At 55.7% G+C, this 19,462-nt stretch overlaps 2 protein-coding genes across 2 annotated transcripts in view; both read left to right on the top strand.

Moving 5' to 3' along the window:
• The window catches only part of SCN2B (sodium voltage-gated channel beta subunit 2), an 11,319-nt gene extending 8,173 nt beyond the window's left edge, over nucleotides 1–3,146 (top strand). The window contains exons 3-4 of the mRNA XM_032777185.2: nucleotides 1,514–1,724; nucleotides 2,868–3,146. Of these exons, the coding sequence (XP_032633076.1) occupies nucleotides 1,514–1,724; nucleotides 2,868–3,067 (411 nt within the window). The 3' untranslated portion in view covers nucleotides 3,068–3,146. The remainder of the gene's footprint in view (nucleotides 1–1,513; nucleotides 1,725–2,867) is intronic.
• The window catches only part of LOC116822944 (T-cell surface glycoprotein CD3 delta chain), a 341,703-nt gene that overhangs the window by 89,668 nt on the left and 232,573 nt on the right, over nucleotides 1–19,462 (top strand). The window lies entirely within an intron of this gene.

The raw sequence follows: 19,462 nt of genomic DNA, 5'->3' as shown, positions 1-19,462 counted from the left end.
AAACTCAGCCCCTGAGCAGGGTCGTATTATTCTGTTTTACAGCTATGCTGCATCTCCCTCACAACATTTTTGCCACGGAGCCCTTAGGGGACAGACCCCAAAACCTGTGTGTGTTCGCCTCTGATTGGCACAAGCAATGTTTATACCAAATAGGGGAGCGGGTGCCAAAAGGTCTGGCTTCGCCCCCAAAAGGTGAGGTAATGCGTATTGTTGTAGAATGGGTCCAATACTGAATGACAAAGGAAGAGGCCAGGGCAATACCGGTATGGCAAGTGATACAGGATGCAGACAGGAACCCATTCTAACAGTTTTCAAAACTTTTCTGTGCTCCAGGCGGGCTGGGAACTTCCTACCTTAACAAAAGGGAAAGAAAGCTGAGATTCTCCTGCCCTGGCGACTCTGGGAGCTGGGTTTTAAGGAAAACCCCAAATGTCAATTGGCTTGTTATAAAATGTCAAGAGTTGGCGACCCAGATTCGAGTCCCACAAGCCTGTTTGCGGGTCCTGCTGCTGACTGGGGCTTGCTCTGAGGCTGTCTAGTGTGTGCTCAGGGGAAGCTCCAGCTGCAGTACTCCGTCCGGTATAGACACTGTCTGCGCTGACAGGAGGCGCTCTCCCTGAGAGGCAGCAGCCAGGTTGATGGAATAATTCTTCTGTCGCCCTAGTGCTGTCTACACCAGGGTCAGGTCGGTGTAGCTACGTCTCTCGGGGGGGTGGGGGAGGAATCTTCCCACTGCTTAGAGATGAAGCTATGCCGATGTCAGTTCGTAGTGTAGTCAGGCCTGAGTAAGGACTGAATAGAAAGAGAGCAAGGCCCCAGGCTTTGGTCCTGAGAGCGTTCCCTGGGGGGTGAAGGGGAAGGAAGGAGACACTGAGTGGGAGAAGGTATGGGAGGACGGGGATCACTGACCCAACGCTGGGTCTATGCAGGTACCCAGATCCCACTCCCATGTGAGTAGTAAAGCCCCCTGTGTCCGGAAGGAATGTCCCATTTCCTGGGATGTGGCCACTGCTCAGGCCAGCCGTGGGTGAGACTAACTGGAAACGAGGCAGAAGAGGGTTGTAGGCCAGAGATGAAGGATTCTTTCCAGGTGCTGAGCGACTGGCTGGACCCTTGGGTTTGCTTAAACTTTCCTGCTACGGCTGGGGCAAAGCCCAGGCAGGAGACAGTCATGAGTGACCAATGCCCTGGCCCTGGCTGGCAGCCTAGCTCCCAATGCCCTGGCCCAGGGTGGCCACTCTCAGCTTGTGATACCAAAGGGATCCCTCCCGTTCCCACTGGCAGGCCCAGGACGCTGTAGCTTTTGGGGGAGCTGTGTGATTGTCCGAGGGCAGGGTGATCCCAGCGAGGCCGGGGAGCTGAGCTCTGAGTGGCGGGTGCCTCAGGGAAAGGAGGCGAGATGCTGTGGTCTCTGACTGGCCTCCCCGGGTCTGGCCAGCTGAGCTCTGTGGGCACCAGCATGGGTGCAGCATCCGCTGCGTTCTCACTGCCCCGCCCCCCCATCTCTGCCCAGTTCCTGCAGTTCCGGATGAAGATCGTGCACTGGCGGCTGGATCGCTTCGGGAACAGGGTGGAATTCACCGGAAACCCCAGCAAGAACGACGTTTCTTTCACCCTCCACCAGGTGCAGCTGGAAGACGAGGGCACCTACAACTGCTACGTGATGAACCCCCCCGACAGGCACCGGGGCCATGCCCGCATCTTCCTGAAGGTGATCACTGAAGGTGGGTGCGCAGCAGGCTCAGCCCGGCTCGGCAGTAGGGGGCTGCTGGGTCGGGGGCAGACGGGGAGGGAGCTGCTGTTTTATATTGAACGATGGTGGAGACAGCAGAGGCAAGAGCTGGCACAGTGTAGGCAGCTGCTCTGACCCACGCTGCCCTGCCCCTCCATCCCAGCCCACATCCCGCACCCACTCCAGCTCTCCAGGCCGACGTGGGCAGGGATGGTTCAGTGGGGACTTGGGCTCGTCTTGGCTGATGACTGTCACCAAAGGGGCCAGGAAGTGACCCCCAGCCTTCCCTGCCCGGGGGCTGAGCTGCCTTCTGCCACTCCCTGCCTGTCTCTGGGGCGGTGTGACAGGTCAGGGCATGTTTCCATCCCCTGGGGACTTGGCCCTGCCATGGTCCCAGAGCCAGGCTCCTCACCGGGCCAGGAGCGATGACGGGAGGAGTGGGGCTCCGAGGCTGCCTGTAGTTCCCCTTCTCTGTCTGGATTAGCGTGGACATGGGCACAAATCAGCATCTGCGGTGCCCCAGTTCCCGCCCAGCCCCAGGGAGCTCTCTGCAGCAGCTGGACAACTGGTGTTCACAGGGGATGGGGGCAGGCGCAGGATGTCAGCCGGCCTGAGCGAAGGGCTGGGACCCCTGAGTCCTGGTCTGGGCTCTGAAACTGACTCCTGCAGCGAGGGGCAAGGTGGGGATCTCCTGGCTCTGTGGAGCCTGAGGATCTGCAGCCTGCTTGGGCAGCACTGTCCCTCCTCAGACAGTTACTTCAGGGTCTCCAATCAAGGGGACTAGCCCCGCCCCTTCCAGCATCAGCTGGCTGTGGGGCTGGTCCCAGTGCGCCCTCCCCCCACAGGCCCAGGGGCAATGCCAGCCGTGACCCGTGTGATTTACGTGGCTATGTAGGGGCTTGTCCTCCCATCTCCAGGCCATGCCTCTCAGCACATCCCATTCCCACCCATGGCCTGTCTGTGTGTGGGGCCCTGCACGCCTTTTCTCCCATCAGACCCCACGTAAGGTAGGGCAGGGCCTGGATTTGCCAACATGGTCCCATTGGTGCTGGCAGGAGCTGCCTGGTTTCCCTGTGGCTCAGACTCCCTCGTCCCCCCGGCCTCCCTCCTCACCTGCCCTGCTGTCTCTCTGCAGTGCCCCCGGAGCGCGACTCCACGGTGGCTGTTATCGTGGGGGCCTCAGTGGGGGGCTTCCTGGCCGTGGTGATCCTGGTGCTGGTAATCGTCAAGTGCGTGCGGAGGAAAAAGCAGCAGAAACTGAACACAGACGACCAGAAAACGGAGGAGGAAGGGAAGACAGATGGCGAAGGGAACCCCGAGGAGGGCACCAAGTAACGGCCCCCTCTCCTTCCCCTGTACAGTGTGACCCCTTGTGTGCTTCTCCAGAGAATGGATTTCAGACTCCCCAGAATTGCTGAGCCAGCCCCCGCCGCCAGGAATCCAGGCTTCAGCAGGGCCTGGGGAGAAGACTGCTGTGCGCCTGGCCTGGGCTAGGGCTTAGCGGAGGTGGGTGAATAACCTCAGCCGAACGAGCCTGTCCCCTGCACGAGACTGCTGCCTGCTCCCGCCTGCCTCTCCCTAAGAGCCAGCAAGAGCCTGAGTGCCAAGGTGCTGCCCAGGGCGGGGGCTGGAGCAATCCAGAGGCTGTGGCTGAGAGGGAGGGAGGTGGAGGTGGAGCTGGGGAGAGGGAGGCAGGACCTCCCCTGAGGACCGTGGAGGCAGAGAGTGAGCAGTGGCTTTGGGGAGGGAGAGGGGGCTGCAGCCTCTCAGCGTGATGGGCAATGGGGGTGGGGGGGCTAGCAAGCCCTTCTGCCATAGGCCCTGGCGCTGGCGTGAGACCTTAGTGTGCTGGCCAGGGGATAGACTCCTGTGAAGGCCAGAGGGTTCTCCTGTGCCTTGTACTCATGGTAGAGCCTCGAGCACAGAGGACTCTTTTCTATGTCAAGTAATCTGATCGGTCTCCCTGGAACCCCTCGAGCTCCATCCTCAAAGGCCAGTCTCCTCCCCAGGCCCTTCTGACCTGGTCCCATCCACAAAGGCACCCTGCTCCTATCCGAACTTTGTAATGAGTATTAGTAGGGCACCAGTGTTATGGGAAGGCAGGGGGTGCAGCGCCTCTGTCGGGCAGGGGGGTGGGGGATCATGGGGGCAGCGCCTCTGTTGGGCAAGGGGTGGGGGATCGTGGGGGCAGCACCTCTGTCCTCTGTTTGGGCAGGGTGGGGCGATCGTGGTTTGCAGCACCTCTGTCGGGCAGGGGGACGGGAAGAAGAGACAGCGAGGGCAAGGGTGCGGGCGAAAGCGCAAGCTGTCGGGCAGGGGGTGGGGATCAGGTTGGGGGCAGCACCTTCTGTGATCGGGCAGGGAACGGAAGGCAGGGGGCACAGCAACTACTGTCATGGCAGGGGGAGTGGAAGGCCAGGGAGCGCAGCACTCTCGTCGGCAGGAGGGTGGGGATCATGGGGGCAGCAGCACTCTGTGGCAAGGGACACAGCGCCCTCTGTCGGGCAGGGGGGTGGGGATGCGTGGGGGCAGCCCTCTGTCGGGACAGGGAGGAAGGCCAGGGGGCACAGCGGCGCCCCGCGACGCCTCACTGTCGGCAGGGGGATGGGAAGGCAGCGGGGTGCAGCACCTCTGTCGGGCAGGGTGTGGGGGATTGTGGGCAGCAACCTCGTCGGGCAAGGGGACAGACACGCGACAGGGGTGCAGCGCCTCTTTGGGCAGGGGGTTGGGGGATCATGGCCGGCACAGGGGGCACCTCTGTCGGTTCAAGTGGGGCGACGGAAGGCAGGGAACGCAAGCGCCTCTGTCGGGCAGGGGGATGCGGTTACAGGCAGGGGCGCACACGTGCCTCTGTCGGGCAGGGGGACGGGAAGGCTGGAGGCCAGCACCTCTGTTGGGCAGGTGGGGGTCGGGGGGCAGCACCCTACTGTTCAGCGTAGAGGACGGAAGGCAGGGGCGCCATCAAGCGCCCATGTCAGGGCCAGGGGGGACTGGAAAGAAAGCAAGGGGCTGCAGCACCTTCTGTCGGGTCTAGCCCTAAGAGAGGGGAGGGGGGATGGTGGGTGCGCACCTCTTCTGGCAGGGGGACGGGAAGGCAGGGGGCACAGTGACTCTGTTGGGCAAGGGGCTGGGGGATCGGTGGGGGCAGCAACCTCTTGTCGGCAGAGGACGGGGATGGGGCGCGCAGCACCTCTGTTCGGGCAAGGGGTTGGGTGATCGTGGGGGCAGCACCTCTGTCAGGCGCAGGAGGACGGAAGCAGGGGGCACAGTGGCCTCTGCTCGGGCAGGGGACGGGAAGGCAGGGGGATAGCAGACACCTCCTGTCGGCCGGCAGGGGGGTGGGGGATCGTGGGGGGCAGCATTCCTACTGAGACTAGCGTTGTTTCACGCAGTTTATGGGACATGGGAACTTATGCGCAGGCTTTGCGGAACTACAGTGCCTCGTCGAGTCCTGAACACAGTGTTGCACCAGGTAGTGGGGAGAGGACGGGAAGAAGAGCACATGGGGCTTTGTGGGCATCCACGCGCCTCTGTTGGGCAAAAAGGGGTGGGCCCGATGCGTGGCGGCATCGCAACCCTCTGTCAGAGGCAGGCCCCGGAGAGGGACCCACTGTTGGGCGCAAGCAGGGGGAGGCACAGCGCCTCTGTCGCCACCGTCGGGCAGGGGACAGAAGGCAGGGGGCACAGTGCCTCTGTCGGGCAGGGGGACGAGAAGGCAGGGGGTGCAGCGCCTCTGTTGGGCAAGGGGTGGGGGATCGTGGGGGCAGCACCTCTGTCAGGCAGGGGACGGAAGGCAGGGGGCACAGCGCCTCTGTCGCGCAGGGGGACGGGAAGGCAGGGGGTGCAGCGCCTCTGTCGGGCAGGGGGTGGGGGATCGTGGGGGCAGCACCTCTGTCAGGCAGGGGACGGAAGGCAGGGGGCACAGTGCCTCTGTCGGGCAGGGGGACGGGAAGGCTGGGGGCGCAGCACCTCTGTCGGGCAGGGGGGTGGGGGATTGTGGGGGCAGCACCTCTGTCAGGCAGGGGACGGAAGGCAGGGGGCACAGCGCCTCTGTTGGGCAGGGGATGGAAAGTTGAGAATTGAATGCAGGTGCCTGTGTTTTCTAGCTGGTTATTTTCTCATCCTTGGCGGGGATTGACACAGTCTAATTTGTTGCCTCGTCTCCATCCTGGCCAAGGCCCATAAAGGAGAGCAGGGAAGTGTGGGCATGGGACAGTTCGGCACTTGCTGCTGCAGGATGATCCCAGGCACCTCTGCCATGAGGCCTTGGCATTGGAGAGGCCTGTCCCCCAGGGACTCCTGAGCCAAAAGGACCCCTTGCCGCCTCCTCTTAGCCAGCATCTCCCTCTTGGAAGCAAGTGGGCAACTCTGGGCAAATGGCAGGTCTGATTCTTGTGCCCCAGGAAATGAATTCTGAGCAAGCCTTGCCTTCCTGCCACGCACTGGTGGGCGAAGAGCCACTGCCGAATTGCCAGGAATATAGTGACTGCAGCAGCCCCCTGCAGAGAGATTGTTCTGCAGGTAAGCAGAGCCATGGAAGCGTTACAGACAGGGACCTCTGGGGGGAGGGGCTGTCCATTTCCTTCTCCTCTTCTCCTCCCCCCCTATATTGCAGATGTAACCCTGCACCTGGGTTCCCTCATAGGTGAACAGAGAGTCTGGGCTGCCACCCAGGGAGGGAGTGGGATTGTGCCAGGGGTGTGATTGGAGACAAGTGTCCCCGGGCTGGGCACTGGCAGGGTTTTCGTGTTTTAAACATTCTTGTGATAGGCGGGGTAGGGCCTGGCTTGGGTCCCTCAGGCTGTGAGTGCCAGAGCTGGTCACAGGGGACTTACCCCAGGGATACAGACATGACTAGCTGGAGCCCCAGCGAAGCCTCTTTATGCACAGACCCTTCTGAGCACACCGCGCTGCGGCATGCTGGCCTGGGGCTGTTTCTGGTAGAGGGAGAAAGGCAACCATGCCAGGCTGCACAGGGCGGCTGGGTTAACATCAGGTCTTGGAGAACAGGGGAGCCGTATCTTTGCCAGCGTTCATGCTTGTTACCAGCCCTTCACAGACTGTCCACCATCCCAGGGCCCGGCCCCTCACCCTGCAACTGATTTTCCATGGCCTGGATCCCAGGGGCCTGATTCTCTGCCCGTGCCAGGACTGGAAACAAAGCTGTCGGGCCCTGGGTTTGTTTCCCAGGAGGAAATACTGACCCATTTTGTTTGCAGTTGGTGTGTGGAGAGGACTCTGCAGGGGTTGGCATGGGCTGAGCGTCGGCCAGGGAGCCAGGAACTCCTGCATGGCAACCCTGGCTCTGGCAGATGCCCTCTGTAGCCCTGGGGCAGGCGTTACTTCCCCTCTCTCTGCCTCAGCTTCCCTGTCTGTTACACTGGGGTAACAGCCCTGCCTCCCTGGGGGCTGTGGGGCCCAGTCAGCACGCACTGCTGCTGTTGAGACGTTTACTCCTCTTGTTAATGTCACCTGAACACGCTGCCATGATTGTGTCTTTGCCTTCTCCTGCAAGGATATACAGTGTGAGGAGAAGCAGGGGCTTTCTGGGCTGGGTTGTCCCTAGTTGTTGCTAGCCGGATGATGACCATCAGCCTGTGCACTGGTACAGAACTCTGCTGCTTTGGGGAACCTTTTAATGGCTTGCTGCAGGCCTGCTGAGTGTGTAGTGGAGGAAGTGTGTATCCGCATGTGTCCGAGTCCATATTTGGGCCCAGGCAGCTGAGCCAAAGTTACTGGCTTTGTTACTTTTCCCGGGGTGGGTATGTCTGGTGGAAAATCTCATGATGGTGCATGTAAAATTGAACTTGCTGAGTGGGTGGGGGCGGAGGGACTCTGGGCTGCTGTTGGGAAGGTTTCAAGGGAAACAATGGGGCCAGGGTGGGGCTGGCTTCTGCTTTCCTTGAGCAACAATGTGATGCAAAACCTGCCTCTTCCAAACATTCTTAGGAGCAAAGGACAACTTGCCACTGCCGAGCCAATACACTGCCAGTCAGCCCAGCGGGGCGGCATCCCTGCAGGTCCCTTGGGAACCTGCCCTGCTCTGCTTTCCCTGCCAACCTCCGCAAGTGGGGGGTAGTGGGCTCAGCCCCCAGAATTTCTACGGCTTGCTGGAACAGAGCCTGTTCCTATTCCCTGCCCTGGCACAGCAACTCCACAGCTGGGGGCGTTTGCTATGGGGGCTGTTTGTTTATTAAAGATCTTACTTACCCACTGGCCTGGATAGTACAGGTGCTGTGAATGGGCAGATTCGCTTCCACAGGGGGCTCTGGCTGGGTCCCAACCTGCTGTGGCCCATTCTAAGCCAACTGGATTGCGGGAGGTAATGTGGGCTCGAACAGGGGCTGGGGGGACCAGAACTCCTGGGCTCTAGGCCTGGCTCTGCTGCTCTCCCTGTTACAGAGCAAGCGGGATTAGGAGGCCTGCCTCACGGGTGGTTGGGGGCTGCATCCGGATTGTGTGCGAGGTCCTGGGGCCCCTCAACGAGAGGAGCTAGAGAACGGCAGCATTGGAGCAGTTGCTGGAGGATAACAACAGAACCTGGTGGTTGGAACTCCAGCCCGTTAGGGATGCTGGACACAGGTGGAAGCAACTGGCCCAGGACTCTCCCCCTGCCAGCTCAGACCAGGGGGGACCTGTCTCTTCATTAGAGGGGCCTCATCTCCTTGCCCGCCTAAGTTTCCTGCCCTCTAGCTGCCAGTTCCCATCACGCGTGCTTGGTCCCTGCCAGGGCAGTAGCAATGCACGGAACCCTGTGGGGCTGCTGCTGCCCGACGTGGGACCAGGGTCACTACGCTTCCCTGGGGCAGGAGCTTGGGGGAGCTCAGAGCTCCTCTAGGAGGCTCTGCAATGCTGCCCATGCAGCCCTTGACCCAGACACTGCCTTCCGCCAGCCTTCCTGGCACCCCCTCTCTAAAGCCCAGACTGGTACGGTGCTGTACTGATGCTGCAGGAGATGCTGTCACACCAGGAAATGAAGGGACAGAGATGTATTTGCAGTGGGGAAGTCACCTCCTAAAAGCCTGTGTCCGTTTCCTGGCACTGAACCCTCATGGCTTTCCAGCGGGGATTTTGCATTTCCTCCCTCTGTCCCTATGCCCTGCCTTGCTGTGCATTATCATCAGTTACATATGCAGTCTGAATGTATTATTTATCTCCAGACTGTTGAGTGGCTTCCCAATCCCTGTGGGGCTTCCACTGCCGTGGAGGGCTGGCCACAAGCCACACAACCACCCAAGTCTCATCATCTCTGGCCCAGTTAAAAAGGTACACAGAGGAGAGCCAACCAAAAGGCAGGTTCTCCTGGGACCGGCCCCTGCTCCAAATTTGGGACGAGAGGCTTCTCATGGGACACAGAGTGACTTGTGGCCAAAGAGCTTTGACTTTGGAAAACATCTCACTACTGACGTTGTTTCTGCCTTTTACTTCCTGCACACATTGTCCTTGGATTGCAATTTGCCAGTGAGTTTGTACAGAACACACAGCGTAAGTCTATCGCTGTATAAATATATACACAGAAAGGCGTTATTATAGGTAATGTGTCTTTCGTTTTGGTTTTGTATCTTCTGATCAAGTTGGCCAGATCTGAGGATGTTCTCATCAAAGCCTGTCTGCGGAATGTTTCTATTGCTCTTTGTACATTTCAAACAAAATAAACCCCACCCCCCAAAAATCAGACTCTGCCCTGAACATTTTTGGCTGCTGTTTGTTGGAGGCAGGGTGCAGGGGTGTGTGTTTGCCACTGTCTCTGCTGATGCTTTGACCCAGATGAGTCGGCTCAGCCTGAGCCTTCAGCATTAGGGTCTGGGAACAGGAATAAAAACAAAACACACACGTGTCTCCTGACAGTATGAGGCTGGTCGCCTTCCTTGGGATGTGGGTTGCCGAGGGAAGAGGGATGATTGGGCCGTTCATATATCCACACTTGGAAGCTCCTTAACAGCAAGGCCCAGCGACAGGATGGAGAGGGATGTATGTAGGAAGTTGCTTGCACCATCTGACAGTCATGTGTTGGGGATTAAATGGCATTTCACTGGTGCCTAAGCCTGTGGCTGCCCCTCTGCATGGGGGGTGAACCTCACCCTAAGCTCCGAAGTCTTGTCCCTGGAGGCATTCAGCAAAGTGCTTAAGCACGTGCTTAGGTCCATCGCTATTCAGCAAAGCATGGGCTCATATGCTTGCCTTTAAGCATGACCTTGAGTCTCATTGACATCAATGGGAATTAGGAAGGTGCTTAAAGTAAGCAAGGGTGTATGTGCTTTGCTGCGTCAGGGCCTAGCCCCAGCAGGTGCAGCAGCAGGACAGAACGAGATGGATTGCCCTCCCTGGCAAGGCCCGGGCAAGCTCCGCTAGCGGGCAGCATTAGCACTGGCTTATCTGCAAGCAACCAGGTGTGGAGATTCGCTGACACTGATGCAAGGGGCATGGGCCTGTGGTCTCGGCTTCAGTGCTGACAGAGGCCTTGTAAGAATCCCATTAGCCCCGTCCTGCTCTCGCCTTTGGAAAGGCACCATGGCCCCTGGGCTTTGCTGAGCAGGGTTACTGGTAAGGAGAGGCAGGGTGTGACCACCCAGAGCCCTGATCCTGCCTGCTGTTTCGCTCTCCTCTCAGTGGGCCCAAACCTGTGCAGCGCTGCACACCCCGAGCCCACTGATAGTGCCGGCATTCAGCACCCGCCACAGCAAGAGCCGTTTTACAATGGGGCACTTGTTTTTTAACCCTCACATAGAGCTGTCGGGTGAGGGGTGAGTTAGGCAGAGGGTCACCCCCATGCGGGGCCTGGTGCAGGGAGAGGCATTTCCAAAAGGGCGCTAGCCCACCTTCTGCAGTGCTGCTGGGAAGGGCAGACCCGCCGCTTGGAATGGAGACAGGCAGCCTCTGCTGGGCTTTAATCAATAAACATGCAGTGACAGGCGGAGCTACTGGATGGACAGTGCCACTGGAGGAAATAAAATGGCATGTGCTATTCTGCTGTCAGGAATCAATCTGCTCCTCTCTGTGCCCTCCTGCTGGGCTGCTGAGTCCCAGGGGCAGGCAGTGCAACCGCACCTGACTTGTTAGCACTTGGACAGGAGGTGGCAGGCATGGCCTATGCCTCCCACACCAACGTGCTTGTGCCTCTGCAGCCAGTGGGTAGACGTGCACTTGCACCTAAAGGCATCTGTAGGATAGTGTGTGTGTGTGTGTAACACTGTGGGGCTGTGTGATTGTGTGTTCACTTGCACATATGTTTGTGGGTATGATAGGGCGTGCACACATGATAGGTTGCATATCATGGAGTGGGTTTTTTAGCTAATGCCTGAAGTTGGCATGATACAAACCCTTCCCAAATGCCCTGATTTCAGCCTCTCCTGCAGCTAGGGGCAGGGGATTTATATGCTCACAGGCCAAAGGCACTAGAGCACAGTCTGTGACCAGCCTGTGTGCATGCCATGCTCCCCTGAGCTATTACTGCCAGCCACTGGCTTCCTCCAGCACAGAGCCACACTGCTCCTGCTGTCCCACAAGCCAGGGAGTGAGCAAGGGCAGGGCGGGTAGCTGACCGGCCATGGGAGCTCCCCTGTCATCCAGGAGGCCATCCCACATGCTGGCAGCTGCTGTTGTGCCAGTGCAGGCAGGGGACATTGCACAGTGGCTGGGGTGCACTGCGGGGAGCCGTGTGGATGCCTGCCTCTGGGCTGGGGGGCCCAAAGGGCACAGTCATCTCCATGCCCTGACGTTACCCTGCACGACAGCACCACGCTCCTGCCTCCCCTTGTCTGGCTGGGTGCAGCGTCCAGCCCTCTCAGACACAGCAGTGCTGCTCCCTGCCGCACTGCTGGGCCAGGCTTTGCTACGGAATGGCTGCTGCCTGTTCGCCCCTCCTGCCGAGCTAGCCATTGCCTGTGAAGTGTGCTGGGCAGACACTAAGGAGGTCCCTGTTCCCTTGCTCCTGCCTGTGCAGGCAGAGCCCAGTGAAGGCTGCTCCATGGGGTGTGACCCTCCCTGGCTCCCATGGGAGCCCCTTTACGAGGTGGTTGGTGGCTGTGCCAGGTTCGCCCTGAGTGGTGAGGGCTCTGGTTGTCCCTGTGCTTATCTGTGCTGAAGTGCCACCTGCCTGGTATGGATCCCACCGGCAGGCTTCTCTCTGCACCGTGCATCCCAGCCCCTGCCACCCTCTCCATGGTTCAACACCCCTCGAAGGCACTGGGGTTTAGGATCCCTGCCAGTTCGTGGCTTGCAGGCATTTGAAATGGCCCCTGGTGGGGCAAGACTGGGCTGTGGGCGGTAGCTAGGGGTTAGTTGTTGTTATCTCAATAGCGAAGGTGAGGAAAAACAATCAGAACAAAGTGAATGGAATCAGCCTCCCTCAGAGCCGGAGCCAAAGCCTGGCCCAGGAAACCCTGCTTCAAGCCAGGTAGGGCAAGCTCAGGCCCCTCTGCTGCCTGCAGGCCTGGGCCACCATGGGCTCTGTGGAACCCCAGGGCACACACCTACACCAGGCCTGCTATGTGCTTGGCATGCAGGGAGTGCCAGGCTGGATCGTGCGAGGGAGTCATCCTGGCCAGGATCCTCCCTCTGACAGCAGGGGCAATGCAGAACCCTGAGCTGAAAGCAGCCCCTGATGGAGAGCATATGTTATGCCAGACTATCCCTCATGCTCCCTGCCTTGGCCATCACGTTTCTCCCTGGTCCCTGACATTCCCCACCAATTATCCATGGAGCAGCTTTTCTCTCGGTTGCTGAATCAGCATCAGCAAGATACTGAGACAGGATGCAGCCCAAGGAGCTGAGCTGTTTCTGCCACGCTGCGTACCTCCGGTGGGCTCAAGGACTCCCTGGTGCCTCTGTGCCCTGGGGGCCTGCAGCCACCCAGCAAAGCCAAGGCCAGTGACATGCGGTTTCTTGTGAGTGCATTGTCCTCATGCCCCGCAGAGCCCCAGCAGGGAGGCCAGGCTCTGTAAGAGGCAGGGAAGTGTGAAAGTGCAGCCATGAACCTGGCTAGCAGCAGAGGGAGAAATGGTGACTAGACACTTTGCTAAAGGCCCCTTGCTCATTTTGGCAGCTTTGAGAGCAGGTGTGTTGCTATTTGCGCAGACAGTGTGCCAGTCCCTGCAGCTGCTCCTTGCCTACCCCTAGCTCCCTCCTTCCCTTTCCTGTCCATTTATGACCTTGAGAACCAGTCTTTGCAAGTATAGGAGGAGAAAGGCACTGGAGAAGACAAGGGGACAGGACTGCTGCTCTCTGCGTTACAGCTAGAGATTCAGGCCTGATTAAATTCAGAGGATAGGGGTACAGTGGGGCTACAACGCCAGGTACAGATAATTCATGTCCCTCTTCCTCTCCCTGACTCCAGCCCTCAGCAGAGAATTAATTGTTTATTATTTAAACTGGAAACCTCCATTATCATCTGGAGCAGAATTAAAGGATCATTCCATGTTCTGGCTACAAAAGCAGGTTGTGAGAGCATAGATGTCCTAGGATGATGGGCCCCTTTAAGAGGGAGCAGGGTTCAGTGGACCTGTGACTGATTACCTGCTACCCAGCTGGGCTGAAGGGAAGGCACCTGGGCTCTATGCAGTGCAGCAGGAGAGGAGAAAAGTGCTTACTGCCTTCCCTTATCCCAGGGAGCTGAGGTTGCTGTCAGAGGAAGTTGTAGAGAACAAAGAAGCCCTGAGTAACCAGTGGATGATTGGTAAACAGAGCAGGGGGAGGATGTTTACATGTAGACCTCAGCCCATAGAGGTGAGCAAAAGAATTACACAGATGCTTAAATGAAGGAAGCAGCTGAGAGCCCAGAAATGCAGGCCCCAGGAGAGGAGGGTTGTGCACTCCCCTGAACTGAAGGGGAAAACCTAGGGGCCAGAGATTTTATTTCAACTTTTTTTGGACTTAATGAAGTAGAAATCGAGTAGGGGGATTTTCTTGTTGTCTTTGCAGTGTCTGGAGTTCTTAAGTGGCCCTGCAAGTAGGGAACCTGTGGCAGGGTGCTGCAGAGCCCTCCTTACTTGGCTAGGGGTCCCTTTGGTCAGTGGGATCTGATCCATGGCCCCTCTGGGCCTGGCATTGGAAGAGTTCCCATTCCTATGTCCCCACGATGATCTGGCCAGGCTGGGGAATGCAGTGGGGTGGAAGAGTGGATTCCCTCTTGACTGCTGCAGTCAGTAGTTAGCTTGTGCCCTGAAACAGGAGGCCTGATTTTTTTTTGTTTGTTTAGCATAACTACACAGTTTATTAATATCGGTCGCAAAATTGCACAACTCCTCAGTCCCAGCTATATCTGCAACTTGCAAGTCTAGAGCACCTTTCATCCGCCAGGGTCCCAAATGACATAGATCTGGGGCTTACTTCACCTGCCAGTGAAATGCAGCTGCCCCCAGCGCAGAACATGGCAGCTAGAATGACAACCCCCCCGCACACCACAGATTGGGACAGGAGGAGAAGGGTGTGCTGTATCTGGGTGATGCTGCAGGGGAAGTTTAATTAGGCTGAGGGTAATTCTCTGAGCTGGGATTGGTCTAGGACAGCAGGTTCTGGGAAATCTCTTGGTTTCATATACGGCTGAGGGCTGAAGTTCTACATCTCGCCCCATGGGTGGGGCCTCTAGCACCAGCCTGAGGCATTGGATGGTCTGGAGCATGGTTGGGTTCTGCCCCTGGGGGAAGATCACAAACAATCCGCTCAGTCGAGCTTCCATCAGCACCTGGGTTTCCCTTGGCGAGCTCCCATCAAGCCCCATTTAGCTTAGATGAGCAGGGAATGCCACACCGCCCTGTGTGCAACCTGCTTGTGGCTCGCAGAGCACATTTCGGAACCCCACTTCCCCTGCCACAGGGCAGAGAGGCTGCATTTAACTTTCCCTCCACCCTGCTGCTAGTGTGGGCAGGCTCCAGCACAACAGAACAAGGTCTGTGACAGTTTGCAGTGTGTGTGAATGGGGATGACTGACCCGCTGATGTGCGGAGTTTTCTGGCTGATCAATTCGGTCATGCCTGGTTTGCACACACCTTTCCAGACTGCACAGTCTGGTTACAGGATGGGTTCAATGTGTGCAGTCTGCCCATTGACTTGTTAATGTAAACATGATGCTAACCTGAGTGGAAACAGCTTTCCTATTCAGTATGTCGCTGGCTAAATGAAAATTGCCCTTGGAAAGATTTACACCTTCCAGTCCCCATGAAATGGGGGAAGGTGATCACACTGCTACAATACACCTGTGGAAACTACACATTCCATGGTGTAAAAATGACCCTAGTCCATACTCTGTCCCCCTCGTTACTGCCCTGCCTCACATCTCTTATTGGTATCTAGGTGCCAATAGTAACAGCATTTAGCACTGTCACACAGTCCTGGCCTGGGCTGGTTTCATTCTTGTACTGCCGCCAAAGCCGTCGTATCTGAGTACCTGCCTGATCGATTCCATTCACCGATTCCAAGGCCAGAAGGGACCATTGGAATCATCTCGTCTGACCCGCTGAATTGCACAGGCCAGAGACCTGCCCCAGAATCATTCCCAGAGCAGAGCTTGTAGAGAAACATCCAATCTGGATTTCAAAACCGTCAGTGACGGAGGATCCACCTCGAGCCTGGGTCAATTGTTCCAGCGGTTAATCACTCCATGTGTCTTACCTCCTGTCTGCCTTTGTCTAGCTTCAACTTCCAGCCACGGGATCTCACCCCTTAACTTTCTCTTTGTTAAGCTAAATAGATTGAGCTCTTTGAGTCTATCACTATAAGGCATCTTTTCGAATCCTTTAATCCAGCGGTTTTCAGCCCTTCCAGGCTACTGTGCCCCTTTCCGGAGTCTGATTTGTCTTGCCTACCCCCAAGTTTCACCTCACTTACAAAATCAGAATACAAAAGCGCCACAGCCCACTAGCACTGAACAATGGCTGCCTTTCTCATTTTAACCATATAATTATAAATCAGTTGGAATATAAACATTGTACTTGTATCTAGAGCCATGTAAACAACTCATTGTCTGTATGACATATGAGTTTGTATTGATTTCGCTCGGGCTGTTGTAAAACTAGGCAAATATCTCAAAGCGTTGATGTGCCCTCTGGAAGACCGTGGTGTCCCCCAAGAGGTACATGTACCCCTGGTTAAGAGCCACTGCTTTAATCATTCTTATGGCTCTACTCTGACCCTCCAATTTATCACCATCCTGATTGAACTGTGGACGCCAGAACTGGACACAGGATTCCAGCAGCAGTCGCACCAGTGCCAAACACAGAGGTGAAAAATCCTCTTTGCTCCTACTGGAGATTCCCCTGTTTATGCAGCCCACAGAGGCGGCTCCAAGCCCCAGCACGCCAAGCGCGTGCTTGGGGCGGCATGTCGCAGGGGGCGCTCTGCCGGTGCCTGTGGAGGGTCCGCTGGTCCTGTGGCTTCAGTGGAGCCGTGGGACCAGCAGACCCTCCGCAGGCACGCCTGCGGGAGGTCCACCGGAGCCGCGGGACCAGCAACTGGCAGAGCACCCTCCACGGCATGCCGCCGTGCTTGGGGCAGTGACATGTCTAGAGCCTCCCCTGCAGCCCAGAATCGCATTTCACAGCATCACACTAGTAGCTCATATTCAGCTGATATCCACCACAGCCCCCAAATTTTTTTCAGTCACTCCTTCCCAGGCCCCCATCCGGTCGGTATGGCCTACGTTCTTTGTTCCTAGATGTACACATTTACATTGAGCTGTAGTTAAAATGCATATTGTTCGGTGCACCCAGCTTACCAAGTGATATAGACTGGTCTGAATCAGTGACCCATCGTCCTCTTCTTTCTTTACCACTCCCCCAACTTCTGTGTCCTCTGCAAACTTTCAGTGATGTTAAATAGGAAACAGAAAGCAGGAATAAATGGTCAATTTTCATTACCACCAGCATCGTAATGGATTTTAATGTCAATTCCCATCCAGCTAGGAAGGAGAATTTTGTACAGGGGCTCAGAAATTGGTTCTTGGCCCTATGCTATTTAACATCTTTATCAGCAGCCTGGAAGATTTATTAACAATCTGGAAAAGAGGTTAAGCTAGGGTGACCAGATGTCACGATTTTATAGGGATAGTCCCGATATTTGGGGCTTTTATTTATATGGGCTCCTATTACTCCCCACCACCATCCAGATTTTTCACCTTTGCTATTTGGTCACCCTAGGTTAAGCAGAGAGGTGGCAACATTTGCAGATGACACCATTATGACCTGCTGAAGAGCTCTATGGAGCTCTAAGGCTTGTGTCTCCCACCACTGGATGTTGGTCCAATAAAAGATGTTACCTTCCCCACCCCCCTTGTCATGTTAATGCTCTGGACTCTCGCCTCTGCAGCAACACTGCAAACAAAATTCTTTAGCTTAGATAAGACCAGAAGAGATTTTAAGGACTCTGGAAGAACCTAACCAAAATAGGTGAATTGTGGCAACACGCAGTCATATAAAAATGGGTGGTGTTAAATGCAAAGTGGTGCATGTTTGGAGGGAATAATCTGAATTACTCCTGCATCTAATTAACAGTATCAGCTCAGGAAAGGGATGGGGCATGAGGTGAATATATTGATGGAGAGCTCTGTCCAACATGCACCTGTGGTGGTGGTGGGGGGGGAAGGTTAGGGTACACCAAGAACAGGGTGCAGAATCTAATGCTGCTCTGTAAATCAAAGTGACAACCCATCCCAAGAAGGCTACAGTGGAATTAGAGGGGTTCAGAGAAAGGTAACAGAATGATCAGGGGCCTGGAAAAACTTTCATAATGGGAGACTCAATAGACTGGGCTTGTTTACCTTAAGAGGCAAATAAGAGGGAACTTGACAAAAGTCTATTTAAAATAAGGAGCAGGGTGAAGAAGGCAGCTCAGGCACTTGTGTTCACCATGTTTCAATGCACAGGAACCAGGGGACAGTCAATGCACTCAAAGGGGGGACATTCCAAACTGATGAGTGGGAACACATGTTCACACAATGCACAACTGACCTGTGGGACTCTGCCACACTCTGTTTAGGGACACCCAGGGCATGGGGTTGCCTCCCTGACCATCTTGGCAAATACCCACTGATGGACCTATCCTCCATGAACTTATCTACTACTTTTTTTGAACTCACTTATAGTTTTGGCCTTCACAACATCCCCTGGCAATGAGTTCCACAGGTTGACTGTGTATTGTTAGAAGTACTTCCTTTTGTTTTATACCTGCTGCCAATTACGTTCATTGGGAGACCCCTGGTTCTTGTGTTATGTGAGAGGGAAATAATGCTCCCCTGTTCACTTTCTCCACCTCATTCATGATTTTATAGACCTGCCTCATATCCCCCCTCAGTTGTCTCTCTCCTAAGGTGAATAGTACCAATCGTTTTAATCTCTCCTTTCATATGGAAGCTGTTCCATTCCCCAAATAATTTTTCTTGCCCTTCTCTGTATATTTTCCAATTGTAATATGTTTTTTTAGTGCTGGGGCAACCAGAACTGCACACAGTATTCAAGGTGTGAGAGTCCCGGGGTGGCATTATGATATTTTCTGTCTTACCCCTTTCCTAATGGTTCCTAACTGGGTTAGCTTTTTTGAGCTCTGCTGCATATTGAGTGGATGTTCTCAGAGAACTGTCCATGATCTCTTTCTTGAGTGATAACAGCTAATGGAGACCTATCATTTGTTATGTAGAGTTGGGATCATGTTTTCCCATGTGCATTACTTTGCATTTATCAACAGTGAATTTCATCTGCCATTGTGTTGCCCTGTCATCCAGTTTTGTGAGATCCCTTTGTAACCCTCTGCAGTCAGCTTTGGACTTAACTATCTTGAGTAATTTTGTATCATTTGCAGATTTTGTCACCTCAGTGTTTGCTCCCTTTTTTCAGATATTTTCTGATATGTTGAACAACACTGGTTCCAGTACAGATCCTTGGGAGACATTGTCTCCCTTGTGAAAACTGACCATTTATTCTGACCCTTTGTTTCCTGTATTTTAACCAGTTACTGATCCAGGAGAGGACCTTCCCTCTTAATGCATAACTACTTACTTTGCTTAAGAGCCTTTGGCTTGAGGCCAAGAGCTCAGCAAAAATGAAATAAGAGATGAGGCATTTCTATAAGTACTAAGCACGGCCAGTGCAAGGAAGTTTTGCGCCCTAGGTGAAACTTCCACCTTGTGCCCCTCCCCCACAGCCCTGCGGCAGCTCCCCTCCCCCATCCTGAGGTGCCCCCTCCGGGGAGCTGTGCAGCACCTGCCCACCCCAGCTCACCTCTGCTCCATGTCCTCCCCGAGCACACTGCCCCACTCTAATTCTCCTTCCCTCCCAGGCTTGCGGCGCCAAGCAGCTGATTGGTGCTGCAAGCCTGGGAGGTGGGAGAAGTGGAGCAGCGACCATGTGCTTGGGGAGGAACTGCTGTTCAAAAAAAACCAAAAAAAAAAAATAAAAAAATTGGGGGCACCGCTTTTTGGCGCCCTCAAATCTTGGGGCCCTAGGCAACCGCCTAGTTTGCCTTAATGGTAGCACCGGCCCTGGTACTAAGAATAGCCAGAAGCATAATAATAAATACAAGAAACTAACCAAGAGTTTGGGAAGGGCTGTTAATCATCCTGCTTCAGAGCATGAGCCAACCGGTAACTACTGGGGGTCAGGAAGGAACTTTCCCTGGGGGCAGATTATCCCATAACTGGTGCGGCTGCTGAATGTCTTGCACCTTCCTCTGGAACAGCTGGCTCTGGACTCTGATGGAGACCAGACCCTGGACTAGACTGACCCTGGTCTGATCCAGACAGGC

Source organism: Chelonoidis abingdonii, chromosome 18 (genome assembly GCF_003597395.2).
Source record: "Chelonoidis abingdonii isolate Lonesome George chromosome 18, CheloAbing_2.0, whole genome shotgun sequence".
Lineage (NCBI taxonomy): Eukaryota > Metazoa > Chordata > Testudines > Testudinidae > Chelonoidis > Chelonoidis abingdonii.
The sequence above is the reverse complement of the archived record's forward strand: the minus strand, read 5'-3'. Positions and strand labels throughout refer to the sequence as shown.